At 50.0% G+C, this 17,070-nt stretch overlaps 1 protein-coding gene across 1 annotated transcript in view; it reads left to right on the top strand.

Annotated features, from left to right (window-relative positions):
* The window catches only part of LOC119961755 (protein FAM216A), a 45,915-nt gene that overhangs the window by 12,545 nt on the left and 16,300 nt on the right, over window positions 1-17,070 (top strand). The window contains exon 3 of the mRNA XM_038789013.1: window positions 11,484-11,626. Coding sequence (XP_038644941.1) covers window positions 11,484-11,626 — 143 coding nt within the window. The remainder of the gene's footprint in view (window positions 1-11,483; window positions 11,627-17,070) is intronic.

Below are 17,070 nucleotides of genomic sequence, written 5' to 3'. Positions count from 1 at the left end.
ATCCTCTGCTCAACCTCCTTCATCCCCTTGATGACCTGAGTGCCATTGCCAGTGGTTTTATCGCCAGGGCAAAAAGCAGCGGGGACAGCGGGCACCCTTGCCTTGTCCCTTGGTGTAGACCAAAGTACTCTGAACTAATCTTGTTTGTCCAAACACTAGCCTTGGGTGCCTTGTACAGCAGCCAAACCCAATCCACAAACTCCTGCCCAAACCTGAACCAACCTAACACCTCAAATAGATACGGCCATTCAACGCCTTTTCTGTGTTCGTTGCCACCACCACTTCCACTTTGCGACCTTCCGAGGGCATCATAATGACATTAAGCAGTCTCTGTATATTCACCGACAGCTGCCGCCCCTTCACAATTCCCATCTGGTCTTGTCCTATCAACCCCCAGCACACAATCCTCTATCCGCGACGCCAACACCTTCGCCAACAACTTTGAGTCTACATTTAACAGTGAAATTGGGCGGCACGGTGGTGCAGTGGTTAGCACCGCTGCCTCGCGGCGCCAAAGACCCGGCTTCTATCTCGGCCCCAGGTCACTGCCCATGTGGAGTTTGCATGTTCTCCCCGTGTCTGCGAAGGTGTCCCCCCCCACAACGCAATAGTGTGTTGAAAAGTTGGATAGGCCATGCTAAATTCTAGCGGGAGAGGATCTCAAAGAAATCACACTCAATGCCCAGGGCTACTGGTCCTCGCATCAAACCATTTATTTTGCCAGCGGGGAGATGACATCTGTTAAGTCCCAGACCACCTCTCTACTGAACAAAGGAAAACATCCATTCTTATATTTTTCAAAACAGCTACACAGCCCTTTTCGGCTGGACCTTGTCCAATAATATTGGTTATACATTACATACATTAGGCATATATCCAATTGAATTTGACATTACATAAAGTGTGTTGGCCCTTTACCAGCCCCTGACTTCATGAAGAAGTCACTCATACTAACTGTTAAAATGATCTTTCCTGCCTGCACCTGACCTTGGGCTGGCGAGGATACATAATGCTCTTTGTCCTGTGGAGCTGTTATCACTGCTGGTGAAGTCCTCCCTAGAATCTCCCATAACTATTTCCCATTCAATACCTTGATATCCATCATTCTTGTCTCCTTGACTAACTCTGCTGTCCATAATTAAATATTGTTATTTATACCAGTTTGCAAGTAACCCAGCTAATGATTGTTCAGGAATGTGGCTAGTTCAGCTAACAGCCATTTTGTGTCCTTTCTGATATTAGTAATTCTTAGGTTATAAAATCACAAGCATTGTGTGTGTACATAGAACATAGAACAGTACAGCACAGAACAGGCCCTTCGGCCCTCAATGTTGTGCCGAGCCATGATCACCCTACTCAAACCCACGTATTCACCCTATACCCGTAACCCAACAACCCCCCCTTAACCTTACTTTTATTAGGACACTACGGGCAATTTAGCATGGCCAATCCACCTAACCCGCACATCTTTGGACTATGGGAGGAAACCGGAGCACCCGGAGGAAACCCACGCACACAGGGGGAGGACGTGAGGACGTGTATACACTATCTTTCCTACAAATTGCCTCTCATACGGGCCTCTAAGCCAATGGGTACCTTTTGTCTAAAAACCTTCTTTCTAAATCTGACTGCAGCACTAAACTGCCCCTTAATTGCAAAAAATTGGGTTATTTCAATTTATTTCATAGAATCATAGAAAAGTAGCACAGAAGGAGACCATTCAGCCCATCTTGTCCATGCCAGCCATAGGACAGAAAGGTGCCCTTTCTAATCCCATTTCCTGCACCTGTTTCATTTTTAAAAGATAAATTTAGAGTATCCAATTCATTTTTTCCAATTAAGGGGCAATTTAGCGTGGCCAATCCAACTAGCCTGCACATCTTTGGGTTGTGGGGCCGAAACCCACACAAACATGGGAGAATATGCAAACTCCACACGGACAGTGACCCAGAGCCGGGATCGAACCTGGGACCCTGCGCCGTGAGGCAACAGGGCTAACTCACTGCACCACTGTGCTGTCCTCTGCACCTGTTTCATAGCCCTATAGCTTCCTTAGAGCACTTAAGATGCAGATCCAGGTACTTTTAAAAGAGTTTAAGTCTCTGCCTCCACCACCAACTCGGGCAGCAAATTCCAGACTCCCACTATCATCTACACCAGGGGTGGGCAAACTACGGCCCGCGGGCCGCATGCGGCCCGCCAAAGGTATTTATGCGGCCCACCAAGTCATAAAAATTTTTTTTTAAAAAATTTTTTATTTTTTTTTTAAGGTTAATGGGGGGGGGGGGGGGGGGGCTGTTGGGTTACTTACTGGTATAGGGTGGATACGTGGACTTGAGTAGAGTGATCATTGCTCGGCACAACATCGAGGGCCGAAGGGCCTGTTCTGTGCTGTACTGTTCTATGTTCTATGTTCTATATGAGGCACCCAGAATCATAACCGGGTGAAGTAATTATTTTACTTAATATACTATGCGGCCCTTTAAAATTGTGAATTTCTGAATGTGGTTCTTGCACGGAAAAGTTTGCCCACCCCTGATCTACACCTTCTGCCACATAACTTGAATCTATGTCTCCTGGTTCTAGTATTCTCCACCAAGGGAAACCATTTTATCCTGTCCATCCTATCTGGTCCCCTTATAATTTTGTGCACCTCAATTAAGTCACCCCTCAGCCACCTTTGTTCCAAGGAAAATAACTCCAACCTATCCAATCTCTCCTCGTAGCCACACTATTCTAGCCCTGGCAACATTCTTGTAAACCTCCTCTGCATTCTCTCCAGAGCAATAACGTCCTTCTGGTAATGTGGTGACCAGAACTGCACACAATACTCCAGTTGTGGCCTCACCAGTGTTTTATACAATTCCATCATTGTATCCTTACTTTTGTATTCTATACCTCTGCCAATGAAGGAGAGGATTCCATATGCTTTTTTTAACGTTGTCTACTGGAACTGCCGTCTTTCGAGACCTGTGTACCTGTACGCCAAGACCTCTCACTTCATCTCCCTCTCTTGGTATATTCCCATTTATTGTGTACTCCTTCAACTGTTCGACCTCCCTAAATACATGACCTCACACTTCTCTGTGTTAAATTCCATCTGCCACTTTATCGCCTATTCCACCAATCCTTTAATATTGTTTTGAAGGTTATAGCTATCCTCTACACGGTGCACCACTCAGCCAGTCTTTGTGTCATCTGCAAACTTCCCCATCATGTTTTCCACGTTCACATCCAAATCATTAATACATAACACAAACAGTTAGGGTCCCAACACCGAGCCCTGTGAAACACCACTTGAAACAACTTTCCAATTGCAAGTGTAGCCATCGACCATTACCCTTTGTTTCCTGTTACTAAGCCAACTTTTTATCTAGTTTACCACATTGCACTGTATCCCATGGGCTTTCACTTTCTTGACCAATCTGCCATGTGGGACTTTGTCAAACGTCTTGTGTCGGAGCGTTTCCAAGGCCTGAGTATTGAGCTAGCTTTTACGTGGGGTTCCTCCCTCTTAATTACAGCCCAGCTGAACACACAGACTGCAGACACACATCAATTCCGGTTAAGGCAGCTTTATTATTCCAAGCTTGGTCCATGTACATGGGAGAGAGATCTAGATAAATGCCAAAATCACCCTGTCTGACACTGGTACAAACACACCAATTATAGAAATTTCCAAAAATCAATAGCCCAACCCAGCTGGACTTGATCCAATCCTTGGAACTGTCAATTTTATATGGACCAGTAAAATTTACTTTAAGGAACATGATGACTTGTGATCAGCTCTTGATTTAACCCATCCTGCCACCTGTTGTTTACTAGGATACTGTGTCCATTATAAAGTTGTATTTGTCATTCCCATCCTACGTGTCGCAGTCAGTTCCTGCCTACCTCATTGTTGATCCAGCGGCAGGATGCCAAAGCTGGTTCCTCTTTACACCATGCATTGTCTAAGATAGGATATTGGGGGCACTGATAGAACTATTTACTGAGTTGACTGTGTTATTGCTGACCACACTACTTCTGTATATCCTTGTTTATCTGGAAAAACATGGGCACGTTAGCTAGCTTAAATCCCAACATGCACTGTGGCCACTGTGTGTAGCAAGAGTTTAGATACTTCTTACTGCTATGTTCTAAAAATACATGTTTAATGGTTAATGATTATTGGGTGGACTTTCTATGATTAATCTCAATCCTTAATAAACTAACTTATGTAGTATTGTCCTAGCTATTCAGTTTTAAGGGGTATCATCTCAGGACACCCCCTTTCACATTGCTAAATTCCATGTACACCACATCCATTGCACTACCTTCATCAATCCTCCTCGTCACTTCCTCAAAGAATTCAATCAAATTTGTGAGGCAAGACCTTCTTTTAACAAATGCTGACTATCCCTAACTAGCCCATGCCTTTCTGTGTGACAGTTAATCTTATCCCTCAGGATTGATTCTACTAATTTTCCCACCACTGAAGTAAAACTAACTAGCCTACAATTGTTTGGCATTTATCCCCTTTTAAACAATGGAAACACATTTGCATTTCTCCAGTCCTTGGGTACCTCTTCTAATGAGGATTGGAAAATCATCCTCAGGGCATCTACTATTTCCTCCCTGACCTCCTCCTCAGAAACAATTCATCTGGCCCTGGCGACTTATCAACTTTCAAGGATTTCAATCAATGCTCACATGACTGAGTGGCAAGATTCAGCTCCAACTCAATCAATAAGTTTGCGGATGATACGACTGTGGTGGGCCGAATCCCAAACAATGACGAATCAGACTACAGGAGAGAGACAAATCACTTGGTACCGAAAACAACCTCTCTCTAAATGTCGGAAAGACCAAGGAACTGATCATCGACTTCAGAAAGCGCAGCATGACACATAATCCAGTCTGCATTAATGGCTCCAAAGTAGAGATGGTCGATAGCTTTAAGTTCCTGGGGGTCACCATCACCAACTGTCTGTCCTGGCCCACTCACATTGATGCAACAGTCAAGAAAGCCCAACAATGTCTCTAAGTCCTACGGAACCTAAAGAAATTTGGTATGTCTGCATCGAATCTCTCAAACCTCTACAGATGTGCGATAGAGAGCATTCTATCTGGCTGCATCACAGGCTGGTATGGCAACTGCTCGGTCCAAGATCGCAAGAAGCTGCAGAGTGAGAGCAGGATGGTGGCGCAGTGGGTTAGCCCTGATGCCTCACGGCACCGAGGTCCCAGGTTTGATCCCGGCTCTGGGTCACTGTCCATGTGGAGTTTGCACATTCTCCCCGTGTTTGTGTGGGTTTCGCCCCCACAACCCAAAGATGTGCAGGCTAGGTGGATTGGCCACGCTAAATTGCCCCTTAATTGGAAAAAAAATGAATTGGGTACTCTAACTTTATATGAAAAAAAAAGAAGCTGCAGAGTGTGGTGAACTCAGCCCAACGTATCACACAAGCTTGCCACCCCCACATTAATTCTGTATACACCTCCCGCTGCCTCAGGAAAGCAGACAGCATTATCAGAGACCCCCCTCCAACCCAGACATTGCCTTCTTCCAGACCCTTCCATCAGGCAGAAGGCATAGAAGTCTGAAGACCCGCACATGCAGACATATGAACAGCTTCTTCCTCACAGCTACAAGACTCCTCAACAACTCCCACTCGGACTAATCTGTTCCCTGTAAGAACACTATTCACGATGCCCTATGCTGCTCTCGCTCATGTATTCGCTTTGCTTGGCCCCTTGTTCCGTACTGTAACCAATCACTGTTTGTTGATGTACCATTTGTCAATGGTCTCTGGTGTTTATTCTTTTTGTTTACTATGTACGTACTGTGTACGTTCCCTTGGCCGCAGAAAATTATTTTTCACTGCACTTCGGTACATGTGACAATAAATCAAATCAAATCTCAAAATCAAAATCAATCCTTTGAGTATTTCCTCTCTCTTTATGATTATCCCATCCAGTATCTCACAATATTCCTCCTAGACTACTATATCTGCATATCTATTTCCTTTGAAAACATGGAGACAAAATATTAATTTAAAACCCTTCCCATAGCTTCTGCATCTACTCACAAGTTCTCCTCTTCATATCTGATAGGTCCCATTTTATCCTTAACTAACATTTTACCATTAATATATTGGTAAAACATATTTGGGTTTTCTTTAACTTTACTTGCTAATCTTTTTTCACGCCTTCTCTTTGATTTCCTCCTTATTTCCTCTTTGACTTTGTCCCTGCACTTTCTATGCTCGGCTAGGCTATCTGTTTAGTTCTTTATGCCTATTGTACGCTTTTTTCCCCCTGTATTCCTTTAGACAACCAGGGGTGTCTAGATTTGGCAATATCACTCTTATGTTTGATGGAGACATGTCTACTTTGCACCTTTAGGGTCTCTCCTTTTAATGTTTCCCACTGGTTTTCCACTAATTTATCTTCTAGCAGTGATGGCCAGTCCACCTCTGCCAAGTCCCTTCTCATTTCTACAAAATTTGCTTTCCCCCCAGTTCATAATTTTTACTCCTGTTTTATCTCTGTCCTTTTCCATAGTAATCTAACTGAATTGTGATCACTATCCCTGATTTGGTCACCAACTGTCACTTCACCAACTTGCTCTTTTTCGTTCCCCAAGACTAGGGGCGGGATTCTCCCACAATCGGCGGGATGGCCCGGCGCCAAGAACGGTGCGAACCACTCCGGCGTCGGGCCACCCGGATGTTATAGAATCCTCTGCACTTCCGGGGGCTAGGCCAGCACCAGAGAGGTTGGCGCCGTGCCAACTGGCGCCGAGGGGCCACCATGGTCCCGCACATGCGCAGAACCGCTGGTGTGTTTTTGAGCATGCGTAGGGGGTTTCTTCTCCGTGCTGGCCATGGCGGAACCCTACAGAGGCCGGTGCGGAAGGAAGGAGTGCCCCCACGGCACAGGCCCGCCCGATGGGCCCCGATCGCGGGCCAGGCCACCGTGGGGGGCCTCCCCCCGGGGCTGGAACCCCCGCGCTCCCCCGAGGACTCCACTAGACGGCCTACCAGCCAGGCCCTGCCGTGTGGGACCATGTCCATTTCACGCCAGTGGTACTGGGCAGGAACTCGGGGCCCGGAGAATTGGCGGGGGGCCGCTGCCAACAGCCCCTGACTGGCATGGCGTAAACCCCACCCCCGCTCAAAAATCGGCACCGGAGAATACGGCAGCCGGCAGCGGGGCAGGATTCACGCTGCCTCCCTGGGGATTCTCCAACCCAGTGGGGGGGGGGGGGGGGGGGGGGGGGGGGTCAGAGAATCCCGCCCTAGGTCTTTTGTTAGGTTTGTCACTAATTGGGTGAAAACATTTTCCTGGACACACTGCCTCGGTTTCCCTTATACAGTTTGATTCCCAGTTGATATTGGGATTGTTAAAGTCTCCTCCTATTATTGTCCTCTTTTTCTTACAGGCAGCAATTTGCTTACATATTAGTTCTCCTATCTCCCTTTCACAATTTGGGAGTCTAAAGTATATTCCACGTAGTGTGACTGCCCCTTGTTTATTTCCATAAAATGTTATTTGTTGACTCGTTTAGTATATCACCCCTTCACACAACTGGATTGATTCCTTTACCATTAGTGCTACTCCCCCCTCCTTTTTTAAATCTCCCTCTCTGTGCTGCCTGAAAACTCTGTATCCAGGGATATTGAGCTGCCAATTTTACCCTTTTAGCTCGGTTTCTATTATAGCAATGACATCCGGTTTGTGTAGGTACTATCTGCCCCAGAACCGGTCCCAGTGCCTCAAGACTCTGAATCCCTCCTGGCTACACCATCTCTCCAGCCACACATTCATCTGATCTATCCTCCTATTCCTGCTCTCTCTATAACTGGGAGTAGCACGTGGAACTGGGAGTAATCCTGAGATTACTACATTTGCGGTCCTGCATTTTAGTTTATCTCCTAATTCCCTGTACTCAGCTTGCAGGTCCTCATCCTTTAGTTTACCTATGTCACTGGTACCAATGTGTACCACAACCACTGCTGTTCACCTTCCCTCCCAGAATACTCTGCAGTTGCTCCGTGACATCCGGACCCTGGCACCAGGGAGGCAACATACCATCCTTGATTCACGTTTGTGACCACAGAAGCATCTGTCTGTGCCCCTAACTATTGAATCCCCTATCATTACAGCCCTGCCACTTGTTTTTCTCCCACCCATCTCAGCAGCAGAGCCACCCAAAGTGCTGTGAACTTGGCTGCTGCTGCTTTCCCCTGAGAGGCCACACTCCCCAATAGTGGGTGGGATAAGGGCAGCACGGTGGCCTAGTGGTTAGCACAACCGCCTCACGGCGCTGAGGTCCCAGGTTCGATCCCGGCTCTGGGTCACTGTCTGTGTGGAGTTTGCACATTCTCCCCGTGTCTGCGTGGGTTTCGCCCCCACAACCCAAAAATGTGCAGAGTAGGTGGATTGGCCACGCTAAATTGCCCCTTAATTGGAAAAAATAATTGGGTAATCTAAATTTAAAAAAAAAAAAATAGTGGGTGGGATTCTCCAACCCCCTGCCAAATCGGAAAATCACTGGGGCCGGGGAGGGGGGGGGTGGGGGAGCGTGAATCCCGCCCCTGCCGGCTGCCAAATTCTCCGGCACCGGGGATTTGACAGGGGCGGGAATCGTGCCGCGCCTGGTCGGCGGCCGCTGACAGCAGCCCCCCCCCCCCCCCCCCCCCCCGGCGATTCTCCAGCCCGCGATGGGCCGAGTGGCCGCCCGTTATTTTGCAGGTCCCGCCGGCGTAAATTAGAGTAGCTCCTTACCGGCGGGACCTGGCGGTGCGGGCGGCCTCCGGGGTTCTCGAGAGGGCGCGGGGGATCTGGCCCCGGGAGGTGCCCCCATGGTGGCTTGGCCCACGATCGAGGCCCACCAATCCCGGGGCGGGCCTGTGCCGTGGGGACACTCTATTCTTCCGCACCATCGGCTCTAGCGGTCCACCATGGTTGGTGCGGACATGAAGCCCTCTGCGCATGCGCTGGGATGACGCCAGCACACGCTGGTGCTCCCGCGCATGCGCCGGCCGGTGGAGGCCCTTCGGCACTGGTTGGTGTGGCGCCAAGCCCCTTCCCTGCTGGCCAGCGCGGCGCAAACCACTCCGGTGCTGGTCTAGCCCCTGAAGGTGCAGAGGATTCCGCACCTGTGGGGTGGCCGACGCCGGACTGGTTCACACCACTCCGTCCCACCGGAGTTGCCCGCCCCGCCGATTACGGCAGAATCCTGCCCAGTGTCTAAAGCGACAGATCAAAGAAATTGGGTGGGATCATCCACACTGCTCTGCGTCTTTATCCTTCTTTAAATGAGCTATACAGAGGCCCGCGACAGCGTGAGGGGGGTGGTGGAGGAGGAGTTCTCTCCTTACCATTGACTCATTGTACATCCGATGTGCAGGGGCCCCAGCTCAAAACCAAACTCTTATAAAACTGGGCTAGAAACCCTCCGGATCCGTGGCCTTCTCTGCCTGCATCGAGTCCACACAGTCCATCACCTCCCTCAGCACAATTTCCTTTTGGGAACTCCAACCCGTCAAAGAGCAACCTCATCCCTTCATCCCCACCAGAAGCTCTGACTGATACAACTCCTGATAAAAGGCCTCAAAAAGCCCATTCATGCCCCCTGGCTCCGATACCACCGTATCCTTCTCATCCTGCACTCTTCCAATCTCTCTCGCCGCCTGCTTTCTCAATTGATGCGTAAGCATCCTACTCGCTTTCTCCCGCACTCATAAACCACCACTCTGGCTCGTGGAGAACTGCCTACCACCTTTCCAGTGGATACTAGCCCAAACTCCATCTGGAGCCTCTCATTTAGTAACGTCTCTTCCGGCACCACCAAATATCTCCAGTCCAACCTCAGCCGCTCCACCCGATCCACTCTTTCCCTATGTGCCCAAATTGATGTGAATTCTCCCTTACCAGGGTGGCATGGTGGCACAATTGTTAGCACTGCTGCCTCACAGCACCGAGGACCCGAATTCGATCCCATCCCTGCGTCACTGTCCGTGTGGAGTTTGCAAATTCTCCCTGTATCTGTGTAGGTCTGACCCCCACAACCCAAAATGTGCAGGGCAGGTGGATTGGCCATGCTAAATTGTACCTTAATTAGGGGAAAAAATGAATTGGGTACTTTGTAAAAAATAAGAAAAAAAACTTTCTGTGTGTCGCACTTCGAATATACTCCCGGTCAAGCTGCCTCTTACTTGTTACACTCCTCATCTGGTAAACCAGCCCCACCGGTGGAGTATTGCAATTCCTCAGTGCTCCTGCAACTCACACCAGCAAACACCCCCTCAATAGGCTGGGGAAGGACCAAAATATTCCACCTCGAGTGGAAGCCACCAAATGTGCGACCACTCACTCCATGTCCACCACCGGAAGTCATAATCCACTGACTTAGACAGAGAGTAAAATTGGATAGAGCATAAAATCCATGTTGCACCTAATTTTTGTCAGATTATACCACTTGGGTGTACTCTATAGTGGCAAAAATTAGGATCCAATTTGCAGGGAAATGATAGAGTAATAACAATGGGGGACTTCCAATCATCCTAATATAAACTGGCAATAGTGTAAAGGGCACGGATGGGGGAAGAGATTCTGAAGTGTGTTCGGGAGAATTCTCTTAAGCAGTGTGTTTCCAGCCTCATGACGAAGGAGGAATTGCTGGATCTGGTTCTAGGGAATGAGGTTATCAATCTTAAGTGGTTTGGTGCGTCATTTTGTTTTATGATGCCATCGAGAAGCACCTTGACATGTTTTATTAGATTAAAGGTGGTACTTAAAATTGTTCAAATCTCAACAATCCTGATGAAACCCGCGTAGTGTAGCTGCAATATGCGAACATCTACAGAATGCACTGTAGCAATTCGCCAAGCTTACTTTGACAGCAATCCCCAAACCCTACAGCCTCTGCAACCAAAAAGAACAAGCCATGATGTGGAGATGCCGGCGTTGGACTGGGGTGGGCATAGTAAGAAGCCTTACAACACCAGGCTAAAGTCCAACAGGTTTGTTTGGAGTCACTAGCATTCGGAGCGCAGCTCCTTCATCAGGTGATGAAAAGAACAAGAGCTGAAATATTATGGGGTGACCTGCACATTGAACACCATCTTTAACTTTGCCACATGTAGCCATTAGAATGCAAATACCAAAGGAACAGCAATAATTCAAGAAAGAGGCATGCCACTATTTTCTTGGAACTAGGGAAGGGAACCTGCTTGTGTCCTAAAGGGCTCTGGATGAAGAACTGTAAAGTGGGATTAAGCTGGATAACTCTTTCAGATGGTGGAGACACGATGGGTTGAATAGCGTCCTCCTGTGCTGTAAAGTGTCCATTATGTCAATCACATCTGGAGAATAAGTAACATGAGCTAGAATGATAATCTCATGTTTTAAAATAGCCAGATTCTGCTATGCATAGATTAAACACTTTTTTCTTTTCGAGTTAAATAGGCTGTTCTATTTTTTTCTGCTGCTAGTGTCTCCACTGACAGACAAAGTAACTGAAGTGAACGAATGGAAAGCGAGAGAGTATCGAGTGAAGCTGCAACAAGTGTCACTCAGTCCACGGCTGAAAACAATACACATCCCCACATCAGTGGAGAACGCATCATTTCTGCAGGTGACTACATGTCTACAATATACTCCTGAAACAAACTGATTTAACAGTTTTACAATCTTATTATCCTAGGCATATACTGACAAATAGCAGATATTGGACATTCTGCTCTATAGAATCTGAAATGAATATAGAAAAATGCTGTTATCCAATGGGGTAATTATATTCCAGAAAGCCAGTTTTACAATCCTATAATCTCAGGAATATACTTAAAAGTTGCAGATATTGGGCATTGTGCTCTGTAGAATCTAAGATGAGTAGAGAAAAATGCTGTTAACCAATGGGGTAATTATATTTCAGAAAGCTAGTTAATGAAGGACAGAACCTGAGCCAAACTTTTACAAAATGTATTTATTTAGTGTTACATATTACAAGCATACACATCATAACCCAACCACCATAATTTCAGTCTGTCTATAAGAATTAAAGTTAATCACCAGTTAAATACATTTAAACAATGAACATCAGCAGTAGAGGCTGTATAATTGGACAAATGTCTCTATCAGGTCAGATCACGCATTTAAAATTCAATCAGGAGAAATAAAAGTTATGCTAATGGGACAATTAGTTTTGTTAATACTGGACTGTTGAGTATTCGAGTCTTGGAGAACGGTCTAGTCTTTGTTGCTGGCTCCTCATGCTGCTGACTGAAACACTTGTCTTGGCCCCACCTGTCCTATGAAATTGGGATACACAGGCAATCTAATGCGAGGCCTCATGACCTTTTTTTTAAAAAATAATTATTATTGGAATTTTTTGAAAAATATATATCAACAGAACAATAATAACAATAACAATAATAAACACCACCCGGCACCCGTAACAACGCATATAACAAACCCCCCCCCAAACCCAATAAACAACAAAATAAATTAACAATAAGCAAATTAACTTAAACACTATCCCCCTAAACGCCCCCCCCCCCCCCCCCCCCCCCGGTTGCTGCTGCTGCTGACCTAGTTCCTTATCGTTGAGCCAGAAAGTCGAGGAAAGGCTGCCACCTCCTAAAGAACCCTTGTACCGACCCCCTCAGGGCGAATTTGACCCTCTCCAGCTGAATGAATCCCTCCATGTCATTAATCCAGGTCTCCACACCCGGAGGTCTCGCATCTTTCCACTGCAGCAAGATCCTCCGCCGGGCTACTAGGGACGCAAAGGCCAAAACATCGGACTCTTTCACCTCCTGCACGCCCGGCTCCACCCCAACCCCAAATATCGCGAGTCCCCAGCCTGGCTTGACCCTGGATCCTAACACCCTCGACACCGTCCTCGCCACCCCCTTCCAGAACTCCTCCAGTGCCGGGCATGCCCAGAACATATGGGCATGGTTCGCTGGATTCCCCGAACACCTGACACACCTGTCTTCGCCCCCAAAGAACCTACTCATCCTAGACCCGGACATGTGGGCTCGGTGCAGCACCTTAAACTGGATGAGGCTAAGCCTCGCACATGAAGAAGAGGAGTTCATCCTCTCCAGGGCGTCCGCCCATGTCCCCTCCTCAATCTGCTCCCCCAGCTCCACCTCCCACTTGGCCTTCAGCTCCTCTACCGACGCCTCCCCCACCTCCTGCATTACCTGGTAGATGTCAGACACCTTCCCATCCCCGACCCACGCCCCCGAAAGCACCCTATCCCTTACCCCCCGCGGGGGCAGCAAAGGGAATCCCTCCGCCTGTCGCCTAGCAAACGCCTTGACCTGAAGGTACCTGAACATATTCCCCGGGGGGAGCTCAAACTTCTCCTCCAATTCACCAAGGCTCGCGAACCTCCCGTCAATAAACAGGTCTCCCAACTTCCTAATGCCCGCCCTGTGCCACCCCAGGAACCCGCCATCAATGTTCCCTGGGACAAACCGGTGGTTCCCCCGCAGCGGGGCCTTCACCGAGCCCCCCACTTCCCCCCTGTGTCGCCTCCACTGCCCCCAAATTTTGAGGGTAGCCGCCACCACCGGGCTCGTAGTGTACCTCGTTGGAGGGAGCGGCAGCGGCGCCGTTACCAGTGCCTTCAGGCTCGTGCCTCCACAGGACGCCATCTCCATTCGTTTCCATGCTGCCCCCTCCCCATCCATTACCCACTTACATACCATCGACATGTTAGCCGCCCAATAGTACCCAGAGAGGTTGGGCAGCGCCAGCCCCCCTCTATCCCTGCCCCGCTCCAAAAAGACCCTCCTTACCCTCGGAGTCCCGTGCGCCCAAACAAATCCCAGAATGCTGCTGTTCACCCTCCTAAAAAAGGCCCTCGGAACGAAAATGGGGAGGCACTGAAACAGAAACAAAAACCTCGGGAGCACCGTCATTTTAACGAACTGTACTCTACCCGCCAACGACAACGGCAGCATGTCCCACCTTTTAAATTCCTCCTCCATCTGCTCCACCAACCTAGTAAAATTGAGCTTGTGCAGAGTCCCCCAGTTCCCAGCCACCTGAACCCCCAGGTACCTAAAACTCCTCACTGCCCTCTTTAGCGGGAGCCTACCAATCCCCTCCTCCTGATCTCCCGGGTGTACGACAAACAGCTCACTCTTTCCCAGCTTCAATTTATATCCCGAGAAACTCCCGAACTCAGCAAGAATCTCCATCACCTCCGGCATTCCCCCCACCAGGTCTGCTACATACAGCAGCAAGTCGTCTGCATACAGCGATACTCGGTGCTCCTCCCCACCCCGCACCAAACCCCTCCATCTCCTCGACACCCTGAGAGCCATGGCAAGAGGCTCAATTGCCAACACAAAAAGCAAGGGGGACAGGGGGCACCCCTGCCTCGTCTCACGGTGGAGCCTGAAGTACTCGGATCTCCTCCTATTTGTCGCTACGCTCGCAATCGGGGCCTCATACAGCAACCTCACCCATTTAATAAACACCACCCCAAACCCGAACCTCTCCAACACCTCCCACAAGTACCCCCACTCAACCCTGTCAAAGGCCTTCTCCGCATCCAATGCCACCACAATCTCCGCCTCTCCTTCTGCTGCCGGCATCATTATCACATTTAGCAGCCTTCGCACGTTAGTGTTCAGCTGCCTCCCCTTCACAAAACCCATCTGATCTTCATCTATCACCCCGGCACACAGTCCTCTATTCTAGTGGCCAAGATCTTCACCAGCAACTTGGCGTCTACATTCAGCAGTGAAATCGGCCTGTATGATCCGCACTGCAAGGGGTCCTTATCACGCTTCAGGATCAGGGAGATTAGCGCCCGTGACATCGTCGGGGGCAAAACACCCCCCTCCCATGCCTCGTTGAAGGTCCTAACCAACAGGGAGCCCAGCAGGTCCGCGTATTTCTTATAAAATTCAACCGGGAACCCATCCGGTCCCGGCGCCTTCCCCGACTGCATGTGGCCAATCCCACTGACCAGCTCCTCCAACTCGATCGGCGCCCCCAGTCCCTCCACCTGCTCCTCCTGCACCCTTGGAAATTGTAGCCTGTCCAAAAAACTCTCCATTCCCCCTCCCACCGCCAGCGGCTCCGACCGGTACAGTTCCCTATAAAAGTCCCTAAAGGCCTCATTGACCTCTGCCCCCTGCCGCACCACATTCCCATCTCTATCCTTCACTCCACCAATCTCCCTAGCTGCGTCCTGCTTACGAAGCTGATGCGCCAGCATCCTGCTCGCCTTCTCTCCATACTCATAGACCGCTCCCTGCGCCTTCCTCCACTGTGTCTCCGCCTTTCTGGTGGTCAATAAATCAAACTTGGCCTGCAGGCTACGCCGCTCTCCCAGTAATCCCTCCTCCGGGGCCTCCGCCTACCTCCTATCTACACTCAGCAGCTCCTCCACCAGTCTCTCCCTCTCCCTCCTCTCCCCCCTCTCCCTGTGGGCTTGGATGGAGATCAGCTCTCCCTTAATCACTGCCTTCAGAGCCTCCCACACCATCCCCACCTGGACCTCCCCAGTATCATTGACCTCGAGGTACCTCTCGATACATCCCCGAACCCTCCTACACACCTCCTCATCAGCCAACAACCCCACATCCAGACGCCAAAGTGGGCGCTGGTCCTGCACCTCCCCCATCTCCAGATCCACCCAATGCGGAGCATGGTCCGAAATCGCAATAGCCGAATACTCGGCCTCCTCCACCCTCGGGACCAGTCCCCTACTCAAAACAAAGAAATCAATGCGGGAATAAACCCTGTGCACATTGGAGAAAAAAGAGTACTCCCGAGCCCTCGGCCTCCCAAACCTCCAGGGATCCACTCCTCCCATCTGGTCCAGAAACCCCCTCAACACCTTGGCCGCCGCCGGCCTCCTGCCTGTCCTAGAACTAGAACGATCCAGTAGGGGATCCAGCACCGTATTGAAGTCCCCCCCCCATGATCAAGCCCCCCACCTCCAGGCCAGGAATGCGGCCCCAACATACGCCTCATGAAACCAGCATCATCCCAATTTGGAGCGTACACATTAACCAACACCACCCTCTCCCCCTGCAGCTTACCGCTCACCATCACATATCTGCCGCCACTATCAGCCACAACCTCAGACGCCTCAAATGCCACCCTCTTCCCCACCAGGATCGCCACCCCCCCGGTTCTTCGAGTCGAGCCCTGAGTGGAAAACCTGCCCCACCCACCCCTTCCTCAGACGGACCTGGTCCGCCACCTTCAGGTGGGTCTCCTGGAGCATGGCCACGTAATCAGCCGGATCAGGGGGCACCCCGCCCCCCTCCCCCGTCGACTAGCCATGGCTCATCGACTGCTCGCCCCTGGCCAGCACCCTTTCGGCCCGTTTCCCACAGCGATAGAACCTCACCCCGACCCGCACCAAATCCAGCAGCAACCCGGTATCCCCCCCCCCCCCCCCCACCCTCCCAGGCTAGGACCCCTCCTGGCCGCGACGCTCCCTCCACTGTACTCCCGTGAGCCAGCTGACTTCTGCTGACCCCGGCAGCTCCCGCTCTAACTCCGACCCCTCCCGATATGAGGTCCCCCCTCCTCCCCGCCTCAGCTCCTTGGCACCGCTTCAGCGCGGGAAACCCGGTCTAATAACCACGCCCCTCGCCACCAGCTCCACCCCCTCATCCCGCAGCGCGGGAAACCAGAGAAAAGCCCGCGCTTTCACACTGCCCCACCCCACCAACGCAGCTCCCAAACCTCAGTCCCAACCCAACCACCAACTCCGTACAAACAAAGACACAGATCAACCACAAACCCCAGCACCCCCCCCCCCCCCCAGAACACAAAACCACAACCCACGTCGTCCGAAAGCGAGAGAAAAAACAGAAACAAACAGAATAACCCGCTACAGCATAAACAATGATACAGAAATAGAAAAACTCCCACAGCCCCCAATCTCTAGTTCGAGTCCAACTTTTCAGCCTGCACAAAGGCCCACGCTTCCTCCGGGGACTCAAAGTAGTGATGCCGGTTCTTGTAGGTGACCCGCAGGCGGCAGCATGCCGAACTTCACCTGCTTTCCGTGGAGCACCGCCTTTGTCCGGTTAAACC

This window comes from Scyliorhinus canicula, chromosome 1 (assembly GCF_902713615.1).
Source record: "Scyliorhinus canicula chromosome 1, sScyCan1.1, whole genome shotgun sequence".
Lineage (NCBI taxonomy): Eukaryota > Metazoa > Chordata > Chondrichthyes > Carcharhiniformes > Scyliorhinidae > Scyliorhinus > Scyliorhinus canicula.
This window is presented reverse-complemented; position numbering and strand designations above follow the sequence as displayed.